At 51.1% G+C, this 12,846-nt stretch overlaps 1 protein-coding gene across 3 annotated transcripts in view; it reads right to left on the minus strand.

The window, feature by feature from the left end:
* Positions 1-272: 272 nt before the first annotated feature.
* The window catches only part of RRP12 (ribosomal RNA processing 12 homolog), a 49,897-nt gene continuing 37,323 nt past the window's right edge, over positions 273-12,846 (minus strand). For all 3 annotated transcript variants that reach the window (XM_038578411.1, XM_038578410.1, XM_038578409.1), the window contains 12 exons: positions 12,609-12,714; positions 12,270-12,377; positions 11,630-11,787; positions 10,135-10,226; positions 9,778-9,942; positions 9,481-9,656; positions 9,123-9,257; positions 6,738-6,787; positions 5,204-5,276; positions 3,694-3,761; positions 3,342-3,424; positions 273-2,768 (listed from right to left, as the gene is read on the minus strand). In XM_038578411.1, coding sequence (XP_038434339.1) covers positions 2,666-2,768; positions 3,342-3,424; positions 3,694-3,761; positions 5,204-5,276; positions 6,738-6,787; positions 9,123-9,257; positions 9,481-9,656; positions 9,778-9,942; positions 10,135-10,226; positions 11,630-11,787; positions 12,270-12,377; positions 12,609-12,714 — 1,317 coding nt within the window. In that variant the 3' untranslated portion in view covers positions 273-2,665. The remainder of the gene's footprint in view (positions 2,769-3,341; positions 3,425-3,693; positions 3,762-5,203; positions 5,277-6,737; positions 6,788-9,122; positions 9,258-9,480; positions 9,657-9,777; positions 9,943-10,134; positions 10,227-11,629; positions 11,788-12,269; positions 12,378-12,608; positions 12,715-12,846) is intronic.

The raw sequence follows: 12,846 nt of genomic DNA on the forward strand, positions 1-12,846 counted from the left end.
ATATATATATTATTTTTAAGGAATCCATGTGTAAGTGGACCTGTGCACTTCAAATCTGTGTTGCTCCATAGTCTACTGTACTAGGATTAACAGTGAAATTACAGTGGAAGGATTCTAGCTCCTGCTTTTACTTTTCTGTTTTTTTCCAAATGTTCTGTGAATCTTTATTACTTTCATAGTGAAAGAGAGAATACGCTCTAATTTCCTAAGTCACCCTGTGATGAAGCAAAAGCAGTCAGAGAAGAATGAAAACAGAGACCACGTGAACATCATAAGTAATTTTCTCACATGTTGCAAACAGTGCAGGGAAACACGACAAAGCCTGTGGACCGAGGCAGGCTTGCACAGATGACCGTGGACCTATGATAGCAGCCACTGCCAGGAGTGACCCTCACCACCATCACCACCACACCTACTGCCATAGTCACAAGAAGCTGCATTTCCCAGAGAGGGTTGAGGTCACTTTCACCAGCCACACCTGTGTCCACGGGCACCAGGGTGGGGGGATGTGAGTAGACTGCCTTTGTAAACCCCTAATGCTGCACACCGTCTCGGTCAACACTAGGGTTGCTGTTTTGGTGCAGTCACACAAGGCATGTTCCACCTTCCATTTCTCAGGAGTGAGGATGGATCCCAGAAAAGAAAGCCAGAACAAGTCTGATTCTGACTTTGCCAAAAGCATGAGAAAATCAAAGTAGTAAATCTGGATCCTGGGGGAGGCCCTCCTGAAACTGAATGAGCCTCCTGAATGGCCCTCCTGAAACTGAATTGATAAATACTCCCAATCCCCATCCCCCCCTCCATGGAACAAAAGCAGCACTGACTTTCACAACAAATGTTTCAAGCACCTCAAGTTTCTAGGGCAGATTAATTGTTGCCTCTGCTTCAAGGTAATTTGCATTTGAAGTCTACTTCCACAAGAATATGGAATTTAGCACATCACCAACATCAGCCTTTCTAGGCCACCTGCTTCAGCCCTACCCCTATTGATTAGCAATAATCGTGACTTGGATAAACCTCATTGGCTATGATACTGCCACTGTACAAAGCTCTAGTCCTACGTTTGAAAGAAAACAAAGATCTTGGAAAGCATGCTACAGTCAGCACACTGGCTTCAAACTTTTTGTTAAAGACATCAACACTGAGCAACCGGCTCATCCCCATTCCTACTTTCATGCAGCAACCTACTGCACATGGCTAATTTCCTGAGAAAGGAAATAGGAAAGGGCTGTGATAGGCCTAATTTGTCCAGAAGTGTAACCACAGGGGTCATGGTTACATCCCTCTGCAAATTTCTAAGAGCCACCTCTTGGTGACCATCTTCCTTGCTTTCCAAGCCCAGACTTTCTGTGAACAAGGCATGTAAAGAGCGCCACCTCTGGGTGAAGTGTGGTTCCTCTCCACTTCCTAGCTCCAAAATCAGTAGGAGTAAATCCCCTCATTTGGGGATGGATGGATCACATCAAAACTGGAGCTCCTTTAGAGAATGAACAAAACTGCACAGGGCCTCCTGGGAGCATTATCAGAACCAAGGGCATGAAACTAGAATGGAGACTATTGAATGTGTGTATGTGTGTGGGGTGGGGTGGGGGTATCTCATCTCAAACAGGGAGAATTTGAGATGAGAAAAGCTATGGATCAAATACCAGGGGACAATTCCTCCTACTGGAGTAGCCCTAGGATTCCTTGCTTCTTGAGGCCTGTTGGGAAAGCACACACTGGGGTACCCTGGCCAACAAAGTGACCTCGGGGGCAAGAGGAGGTCAGCACTACTTCCTCTGTTCCAGGCCAACAGAGCTGGACAGTGAGAATCTTTGTACAACTTGCGTACTTACCTGGGAAAAACAGGACATAATGATCAAGCTAGATGATTCAGCTGCACTCGGCACTTGGTGAGGCTTAGTAAACACTTCAATGAACCACTGAACAAAGCTGCTGGGAGAAACCTGTGGCCGGGTCAGCTTGGGGTAGCCACGCTGTAGCTCTAAGCAACTCTTAGCCTGACCCGCCCCAGCGCATCATTCACTGCCCCTCCTGTGCCTCCAAATGTCACCTTCTGACTGGGGCTGTAAAGTGAAGTCAGGGAGACCTCTTGACACAGGTGGGTGTCCCTGGGCAAGTTCTAGGCCTGACCTAGGGCTACCTGCAGTGCCTTAGACCGGCTGCTGGGACTGGACAAGAAGTGGTCAAGCTACTGTTGTCAATAACTGGACATAGTTCTTGTCCTTGAGGGACAGGTGATAAAACACAGTGTTTCTAGGGACAGTGCATGCTGGTGCATGTTTATTCTACATCTGGTCACAGCAAATCTTATATGCCCAGACCACAGCCAGGCTAAGTGTCACGTGGCTACAAGAGTCTGGAAGAAATGGAAACTGTCTGCTCTGGTGCACATGGCCACTCGGGGAAGAAACACAGCTGGCCTATTTGGAGACAGTGAGGCTATATTCCCATCTCTAGGCTCTAGGGACAGCTCTGAAGGGTGATTCCAGTTTGGCATTTCCAAAATCCTGGGTGCCTCTCTGGAAACCAAGTCCCATCCAACAAGTCATTTTGAGTCCAGGCTGTGACAGAAAAAACCTCGAGCATCTAAAGTTGTGGTCAAAGCAGCGTGGGAGCCACAGAGAGACCTTAGACTGGATCACAGAGCCCTCTGGGGGACCCTTCAGGGCCGACGATCCTTTCTGCGAAGCTTGTGTCCCACCTGGGATCCTCGCTGGGCAGCTTTCACCAGGCCTTTGAACTGTCCCTGCAGCTTCACCTTCTTCCTGCAGGGACAAGGAACAGAAGGGTCACATCTCTGTGTGACATCACAGGTGGTCCCCTCCCCTCCAGCCAATGTTGGATAATGGCTCCCCCAGCATTAGGAGGAACTGAAGAGAAAGGGTGCTGCCTGTCAATGCGCAGCACATGATTTGGGTAGACCATGTGCTACCCTGCTTAAAAGAACAGTTCAGGTCAATAACACTCATGTGTACCAATGACATGAAAATGCACATTAAAAAGTAAAAGTAAGGGTGCCTGGGTGGCTCAGTTGGTTAAGCTTCTGCCTTCAGCTCAGGTCATGATCCCAGGATTTTGGGATTGAGTCCCAAGTCCGGCTCCCTGCTCAGCAAGGAGTCTGCTTCTTTTTCTCCCTCTGCCCCTCCCCCTGACTCAAGTACATGCTCTCCCCTCCTCTCTCTCTAAAAACAAGCAAACAAACAAAACAAAACCAGGAGACACTTGAGCCATTAAGTTGAGACTGTACTGAGAATATGGCCCTCCCCTCTTTGGAGTACTGAGCTCCCCAGCGCCATGCCTACCATCTCAGCCCAACCCTGCATAGCCCAGCACTGTACCTGCGGTTGAGTTTGGTTCTGTTGAGAGGGATGTAAGCATAGGGGTCAGGCCGACCTTTCTTCTTCACATCACCCTTTGCTTTCTGCTCAACCAGAGAAAACAGAATCAGCTAGGAGTACAGGGCTCCCCTTCCTCCCTGCTGACTTAATAGGCCCCCTGTCCTCCCCTTTACTCTGTGCCTTGGTGGCACCCCAGGGTTCCTGTAGCCCTGGAATGCCATCCAACAAAGGTGTGGATTTTAGATGCCAACAAGATCTCAGTGTGGCCTGAGTCTGGCTCAATAAAGGTAATGGGTGGGCACAGCTCCCCTTGTTCTTTCTCAGAGGTTTTGTCCCTACCCACAGCTTTTACCTTGGCCTTGTATTCAGCCCCAGGCGTAGTCTTCTTGGCCACAGGGCGATGGATGCCAGAGCCTCCAGCTAGAGGGGGAACACAAGGGCCATGAATCAGGCAAAGGCAGGGCAGCTTCCTCCCAGGAGAAGGCAATGGGTACCTTCTCTTTGCAGAGCTGCCGGGGAACAGACGAATCAAGGCTAGCAACCTGTCTGTCCCCTACCAAGCAAGGACTTTCCTCAAGAATGTCCAGTGGCTGAATGGCTTAGACCAGTGGGCTCCTCAGGCACACCTGAAGCTGCAAAGACCTATCGATAATCTCTGAGGACATACACCTTCTCCACTAACATAAACCACCCCCCAGTCTCCAAAGCTGAATCTGCTCTGTTCTAGAAGAAAACACAGGCTCTGAAGTCAGACTGACCCACATTCAACTCCCTGTTGAACCATCAACAGCTTTAACCTCGGCAAGTCTCTGAATTTCTGGAGCTTCTGACCTCGTCTGCATAACAAGGTACTTTAGGCTGCTGCTCATTTGGGGCTTTGCACCAACACCGAGGGAGAGAGAAAGCTCTTGTCCCACTATACAGACTCGAAAGCTGTGGTTACAGAAGCCCAGGTACTTCCAAGGTCACTTATCTCCAGTCTGATTTTAACACACTCAGGGATGAATCCTACAATGACTACTCAGGAGGATACTCTGAGATGATCCAGATACCCTCCCCCGCTTTTTTTTTTTTTACACAGATGGGAAACCAGAAGCTGAGAGGCCACAGGACTGGATCAAGTTAGCCACACAACTAAGAGCAAGCAGTCCTGACCCCGGGCCTCCTCCACATTGTCTGGTTCTGCACCATACCACCTCAGAGCGGAGTAGGTGAACTGGGTGCTGGTCTGTGAGACCACAGAGGGAGAAGCCATAAGGCTCTGTGGCCGGGTTAGGATGTTGTAAGGCTCTGAGGTCACACCAGCTCCTGCGACTGGAACTTTCCACAGAAACCTCTGTACCTCCAGATGCACAGCAGGGGTTGCCCTCAGGGGAAGGAGGCAGAGGTGAGTAACAGATATCTCTCCTGGCCTTGGGCAGCCACTTTGGTATCTACAGCAGCTGCTCTGGGAAAATGAACACCTTAGGGTCCCAGAGACAAATGTGTAGGAGAATCTCCTAGGCAAGCTACCCTCAATACAGCCTCCCCAAACCCAGCCTGACTCAGAACTGGACAAGAGAGGCAGACACCTCCCAGGAAAAAGGGTGGGCTATAAGCCTCAAGGAAGGCCTAGGTGGGTGGGGTAGAGATGAGGTTCAAGGGCTCCTCAAAGGGTGGGGTTCCATGCATAGATCTCCTGACCCCCAGGGCCCGACACTCTCACCCCCTAGCCCTGTCTTGGGTGACATACCAGCCGATCTTTGTCAGTGCTGACTGACTGCAACGGGGTCATGCAAACTCGTGGCTCTGCGTGCAACTCCCCTGTCTAATGCAGGGGATAGAGAACAGATTGTCCCAAGAGAGGAGAGTGGAAGCCTCACCTTGGTACTGAGGCGGCATCTCCAGCTCCTCATCATCAGCCTCCTTCTGATGCTTGAGTTTCTGGTGTTTCTTCTAAAGTGGTGAGCAAAGTTCATTAACAAGGGTATATGAACATCCTCACTAATGTTCACAGTAAAAATAAACAACCTGTGTAGCAGGAAAGGTTCTCTGCCACTCGATCCCCCACTTACAGATGAGAACACCAAGGCTCAGGGAGAATAAGGAACTGTCTAAAATTATACAGCTAGACAGCACAGAACAAAGTTACAGCCCAGCCCATGACTGCAATCTCACATGGCTGCTTCACATATAACTCCTGTCCCCAGGCTACAAGTGCGTGTCTGGGCATCTTGACCTACGCTTACGTTCCAATTCAGAGGGGACCTCATGCATCGGGGTTTCTCAGACCCTCAGCTACCCTCTGACCCCATAACTCTCTGATCTGGTTTTCACCTAGCTCTCCAAATGGAATTCTGCATGGGTGCAATGCTCTGATAACAAGGTAGCTCCTCAGGCTCAGGGATAGGGCATTTGTGAATATGATGTCAATGAAAGCAGTAATTTGGGGGAAAAGATCACTAGATACCACACTAATGTGCTTGATATGCCTAATTTCATGAAGTCAACCCAATAATTCTACAAGATTTACAGGTGAGGAACTGAGTTTGAAAGTTTAGGTGGAAGCCAGAAAGGGGCCCTAGAACCTGGGTCTTCACTACTAATATTATATCCCTTGCCTAGGCAGCTGTCCTCCAAGGGGGGCACCCAGGAAGGCTAGATGGGTTGGCCACAGTCTGAGAAGACAGAGAGGGAAGACACTGCTCCAAAATGTTTCAGAAGTGCTGTTTGTTGGGCTTGAGAAGGTCAGTCAGGGCTTGGACCCATATTACCCTCGCTGGTTCAGGTGGGGCAGGTGAGAAGCTGCACTCCATCCTGGAAGATACCAAGGGGCTTAAATTCTTGGGCTCAAGAGCCTGGAAGGCCAGGGTTTCAAATCCCTAGTCTGCATCTAATAACATGTGACCTTGGGCAGGCTACTTACTTTCTGTAAGCCCCCTCTGGAAATGGGGTTGATAGAGTCCCCATCACCTTTGAGGATTAGGTGAGGTGACTTGTGGGGCCTTTTGTGCTCCTCAATGGCGGCTGGCCCTGCCCCTGCAGGAACTTGCCCCTTGGAACACAGGCCAGCTGTTGCCTTTGCAACAGCACATGCCCTTGATGGAGAGAGAAAGGGCTTTGCCTTTCTTCTTTCAGCTGGACAACTCTGCTAACATGGAAGCATCAGGTGCTTCAGAGCCCCCTCCCACACCCCACAGAGCAGTCACCCATTACACTGTGTCCTGGACATGCACACCACACCCTCTGGGACTGCCTGCTACGCACAACTTCAAGGCTCTCCTATGTATTCAGGAAACAGGGCAGGTGGGTATGTGTGGCAGCAGAGTGGGCAGGGGTTAGGGAAAGATGGCTGAGAAGCTATCACCCAAGGCTTTGAACTGAACGCACAGCCCCCCCATCAGATGAAGTACTCACACTCCTGACACCCATGTCTTCATTCAGGTCAGCCATCTCTTCATCTTCCCCTGGAACCAAACGGAAGAAAGATCCGTGAGCATGCAGGGAGCACCTGTTTTCCCAAAGCCCACACAAATTTCATCCTGCCTCCTCCTGGCTCACCAGGCTGACAGAGCTGGCAACTCCAGCTCCAGAAAACCTGTGTCCTTCTGTGGGAGACAAGACCCCGGAACACTGACTAACCCCTTTCCCATCCTAGGCCCCAGGGAGACAGCCCCCCAAGGAAGTGGTGATCCCACTTCTGAGATAAACATAGTTTTTTTTGAGACCTTAAGAAAGCCCTGGGTTTTCTAGGGAGTCAGGTATGCCCCAGCCCCACATACACTCTGCTTTGCTGGGAATAGCCTCGTTCTCCCACTTAAGAATCTGTTTTTGCCCTGTATGTGCTGAATGCTGTGAGGGAATGAGCCAAAGAAGTATGAACCAAGGAAATGCACAGACAACCCAAGTAAAAATAGATAAAATGGACTATTGCAAAATTTTAGAACTTCCGTGTGTCAGGGGACACAACTGACTAAAAAGGCACTCTATAGGATGAATGAGAGAATGTTACCTTCAAACCATACAGGTGATAAAGGGCTGATACGCAGACTGTGTGAAGGCCTCTCACAAGTCAACAACAGAAAACAAACATCTCAATTAAAACAAGCCAAAAGGAATTCTGCCCACATGCTGCCACATGGAGGACCCTTGCACACACCACGGAGTGACATAAGCTGATCACAATCATTCCTGGATTCATTCATTCATGAGGCACCTGGATTCGTACTCAAATTCAAAGTATTAGAGAGATTCTGGGATGGTGATTGTTGTGGGCTGGGGGCGGGCAGTAATAAGGAGTTGTTTAACAAAGAGTTTCAGTCTTGTAGATGAAGAGTTGTGGAGACTGGCTATACGACAATGTGAACGTACTGAATACCAGTCCACAGAACACTCAAAAATGGTTAACATGCTAAATTTTATATTATGTGTACTTTCTCACAATTTTTTTAAAAAAGCTATCAGTTTGAAAGTATGAAACTGACCAGCTAGGGGAGAAGATAAACTCAAGGGAAGTCAATCAACAAGCAAATAAAGGGACGCCCGGGTAGCTCAGTGGTTGAGTCCCTGCCTTTGGCCCAGGGTGTGATCCTGGAGACCAGGGATCGAGTCCCACATTGCGCTCCCTGGATGGAGCCTGCTCCTCTCTCTGCCTCTCTCTGTCTCTGTCTCTCATGAATGAATAAATAAAATCTTTAAGAAAAACAAGCAAATAATGTCACAAGACAATCTGGGACGAAGTGCCCCAGACTTGCCAGAAGGCTGAGGGCCATGGAAAGATCACAGAAAAGCACTTGGGCTGGATCCTAAAGAGCAGGAGGCAGAAGGAGAAGGGAGGAATATTCTCAGCACCAAGGACATATGGGCAAGAAGGGCTCAAGGAGACTAGAAAGTATAAAGAGAGGAGAGGGAACAGCCGCATGACCAGATCAGGAAACAGTGTAGTCACCTTTACACCAAACACAAGACATGGCTGTTCTGGTTACCCACTTCATCTACAACCATGTTTTTTTTTTTTGTTTTTTTGTTTTTGTTTTTGTTTTTGTTTTTTTAAGTAGGTATTGGTATTATGCCCATTTTGGAGTAAGGATATTAAGGCACAGAGAGGTTAGTGATTGTCCCCTGTCACACAGCAGGTAAGCTGAGTGCAGGGAGTGCCATGAGAACACGGGTCAGGAGGCTGCAGTGAGTCAAGAGTCCAGGGATCATGGCAGGAGGAACCCCCAAAAAAGAGGAAGGTGGATAAATTTTAGAAGATTGAGGCTTTCTGATCCAATGGATGACACAGGGGAAGGGGAGCAGGAAATACTCCACGGGACCCGGAGACTTCATGCTGGAGTGGCTCCTGGACTGCAGGAGACAATACAGTCAGGAAAGGGGCAGGCTTTTAGTCTGGGTCTTTCTACCTGTAAATGAACTTCAGGGCCTCAGCTGAGTTTACATTAACAACAACAACAACAAAAAGGAGAAGAGTGAGAACAGGAAAAAAAAAAAAAAGAGGCAACAAAGTGTGTCACACATACTTAAAAGGAAGTACAGTGTTTTGAAAGTTTGGTTTGAATTATATGTATTGTATAATTGGCTGGATTGCAATGGAAAGATTTCTTAATGTGGTCAAAAAAGTTTGAGAAACTCAAAAAGTTTGAGGAAGCTGCCTTAGCTCCAAGCTCCTTGTATGTTTTTACCTGTGCTCCCCCAACAAGTGGTCACTGAATGAATGAGCAAACGAACAATGAGTGAATGAATGAATGAGTGTGACCCTGCTCCAGCCAGAGCTGTTCCTGGAATGGATGGTGGCCCCACCTTTAGCTCCTTCTTCTTCCTCCATCTTGGCCACAGCAGCATCGTCCTCCTCCTCCCGGATGATGAGGCGGCCATCGGCGCTCACCTTGAAGCCGTGGTCCCTCTTCTTGCCCCGGTTGGGCCCAGGCCGTGTGGCTGGCATGGCAGAGTCGGGCAGTGAGGAGGTGGCAGGTCCGTTCTAACCCACCCACAGTCTCACCCTAACCAACAAGCCCAGGTCTGTGCCCGGGACGGGAGCCTGCAGCACAATGATGTGCGCATGTGGTGGTGGGAGGTGCCCGCTGGCCTCTGTGGCAGTCACCCCTAACCCCTGAACAAGGCTGTTCTTGGACTCACATGCCAGCCACTTCTTGCTTACCTAGGACTCGCTGGGCCACCTTAGGGTCCAGGAAGTTGAGAGGCTCATCCTCGCCACCCTCCTTTAGCCACGCCTGGCTCCTCTGTCGAGCTAGCCTCCGGTGCTCCTTGGCCTGGCTCCTTTCTTCCTCATCCTCCTCATCCTCTTCCTCTGAGTCAGCCAAAATCTCCTCAATGCTAAGGACAGAGAAGTCAGAAATCAGGGTGTTCCCAGGAGAGCCACGGGCAGCTGAGCATGACCTGGGCAGGCTGCGGGTTGAGGGAGACTGGGTCCCTAGGACCCTACCCCGGGTCTTACCTGTCACCTTTGCCCTGGGCAGGTTCTTCCTCCTCTTCCTGCTCTTCCTCCTCCATGGCAGCCTGGTTCAGGGCACGGTGCCTCTTGGCTCGGGCCTCGGCTTTCCGAATGTTTACCAGGACTCTGTGGTACTCCTCAGGCAGCAGCCCCTTTACCAGCTCAAACCTGAGGGGCAGCGAGGGGCTGGTGAGGCACACTGGCCACAGAGAGCTACCCAGAAGGAAGAGGATTCAGCTGGGGCTCTTACAGCCACAGGGGACAGACTCAGATCCCCCAGCCCAGCCCCTTCTCTGCAGGCTCTGGAAGCGCCTCAACTCCTCCCTTGCCAGCCCCACTCAGTCCAGCCACCCCACAGACCCGAACTTGCGGATGAACTTGGTGAACAGGTTCCGAAGCTTCAGGCGGAAGTGCCGCCGCATGTCGTCGGAAAGCTTCCCGATGGCTTCCATCTGCCAGGCAGAGCACCGAGGGTTCAGGGGCGCCCTCCACCCTGTCTGCCCTCTCACTGTGCAGACCAGGCACACAGGACCATCAGGCCCAGTGAAGGGGTGAGGGTCACAGCAACCCTGTTCCTGGCCCATCCCTTGGACCAACTGTACTTCCACAACCTGAGTGACACTCCACCTTTTCCCTAAAGCCTCCTTTATGACAATCCACAACTACCCTACCGAGATTGCAGCTTGAGAGTCTTCTCAACACTGTGTGGCATCTCACCTGTATTATGTCACTGACTCCTTAGGAAAACACCATTAGGCAGATCGATCATGACCCCCAGTTTACAGATGAGGAAACTGACGTACAAAGCATTCAGAGGCTGCTACGTGGCCAGGGGCAGCATTCAGCCCTGGACTTTGATTCCATGGCCCATACTGGGCCCCAACACCACCAGGTTTCTCTGGGTTCCACATGTCCCTTCCACCACCCTGTGTTAATCTCAGGCTTGACTATTCTCACACCTTTTTCAGGCCTGGCTGGGACCCAGAAACGGGTAGCAGATCTCACTATCTGTAGTGTCTTCAAACAGGGCTAGGGACATAGGGCTCCATCAATCCTTTGAAAAGCTTTTATAAATTCTCGGAACCCTATGACAGACCACTGCTCTAGCCCTCCTCATCTTTGGTCCCCGGTGAGGCGGCAGGCTTGGAAGGGCAGGGGCAAGCTACCTTGTCCCCCACCTGCCCTTTCCTGCCTTGACACAAGGCCAGATACGAAGAGAGGCAAGGGGGACCTGGAGGTCTGATGTGACCCAACCCAGCTGGAAGGGAAACACTGAGGCAAGTGGATGTAGTGGTGGGACAGACTCAGCCACCGGCATACCCTGTGCTCAGCTGAGGGGCCAGGGAGCCAATACCAGGTGGGTCTTCAGGCCCTTCTGCACCCAGCAGGGGTGTTTGGAGGAGCCTCCTCAAACTCAGAAGGTCAAAATGCAAGAGGGGAAAAAGAGAGCAAGATGAGGGGCCCAGCTGGGGGAGAGCCCTGAGGGTCAGTTCTGAGCTTTGGGTTCTGGTCCTAGGGCTGCTCTCACTAGCAGTGTGACCTGGAGACGTCTCTGGCCTCAGTTTCTCCATCTGTAAAACAAAGGGTGGCCCTGCCTACTGGCCTTTGCCCTACAGAGCCCTTGCTTCTCTGGAGTGGAAAGGGGCAGGTCACAAGAGGCAGCCTGGCACCGTGTACATTCCTCACTCCCACTGGGGAGGCAGGAGTCCTTTCCAAGGCTCCTATATGACCTGTTACACAGGCTAGTGTTCAGATAAACAAATGTTTGGAACTTGCTGGCCTCAAAGTTCACTAGGTCCATGCTGGCAGACCAGAGGCCATGTGGCTGCCCCCTGAGGGGTAGGGGGGCACTTACCACCAGTTGCACATGCTTGGCCAGGTGTACCACATCCATGACAACTACTGCCACCTTGATGAAGCCCAGTGCTGATTTGACCACATCGCGGGTACGGGAAGCCAAGAGCAAGCACACATTCTCCAGCAGCTGCTCTACCGTGCTGGTCCCCATGAGACCTGGGGGTGACCAGAGGGCCACTGTCAGACCCAAGATCCCTGCCAGGTCACATGAGTTGGAACTAATATTTGGGGGACTTCTATGTGCCCAGCACAGTCCTAGTCATTCCCCCAAAGAGTAGAGCCAACCTGTGAGGAAGTACTGTTTTAGAAGTAAGAAACTGAGGTTCTAAGATGTTTATACACTTGCTCAAGGTCTCCCATGGTTGGTAAGATGCAGAACCAGGACTAACCACCCGGGTGTGGGACCTGACCTCCTCTAATCCATTCTGACAGTGGCACGCAGGGCAGCTGCAGGTGGGCAGGAAAGATGACAGGGCAGCAGAGGGGACGGGAGGCAGTCAGACTTGGTTTCAGCTCTTTCTCCTCCCTAAAGGAAGGTGGTAGCTACCTTCTTCTGGAAGTGACCTTGTTCTGACCTTCTGGCCATTTGCCTGCCCTGAGGGTTGCAGTTCCCTAGGTTTCAAGGAAGAAGCATTTACCTTTAAACTCAAACAGGAGATGGGTCAAGGCCAGGATGCTGCAGCTGACCATAGTCACAGCACCCACAAGGCCAGGGTAGATCAGGATGAGATAGCGTTGCAGGGCCTCTGGGAGGGTGAGACAAGGACAGTCACACACACTAGGGCACAACCACTCTGCATGCTGCACCTGGGGGCCCCCCAGGGAAGGGGATTCTGGCCAGAGAGGAGTAGCCTGCCCCAACTCGAGAGTCAGGCAGCTCTCCCCACCTTTTTGCTTTGGCCAGTGGTTTGGAGGGGTGTCTCCCCAAGGCCTGTGAGCAGACCATCTACCCCAGCCCCATGTCACCCACACCTCACCTTCTTGGTTTGGGCCAAACCGAAGGAAAGCATGGCCCATCTCCACCAGCAGGGCAAACGCGTTCTTCCGAGCACCCACCGACACCTCCTTGGTACACAGGATCACCTGCCCAGACAACCCCTTGAACTGTGCTCGAGCTGGCCACCATGGGAATGGTTGGTGGCCTGAGGCAAAAGAGGGTAGGGAGGAGCACCTGCGCTCCCAGGCAGAGAATTGAGGAGCCCCTAACCCCCATAC

This window comes from Canis lupus, chromosome 28, assembly GCF_011100685.1.
Source record: "Canis lupus familiaris isolate Mischka breed German Shepherd chromosome 28, alternate assembly UU_Cfam_GSD_1.0, whole genome shotgun sequence".
Lineage (NCBI taxonomy): Eukaryota > Metazoa > Chordata > Mammalia > Carnivora > Canidae > Canis > Canis lupus.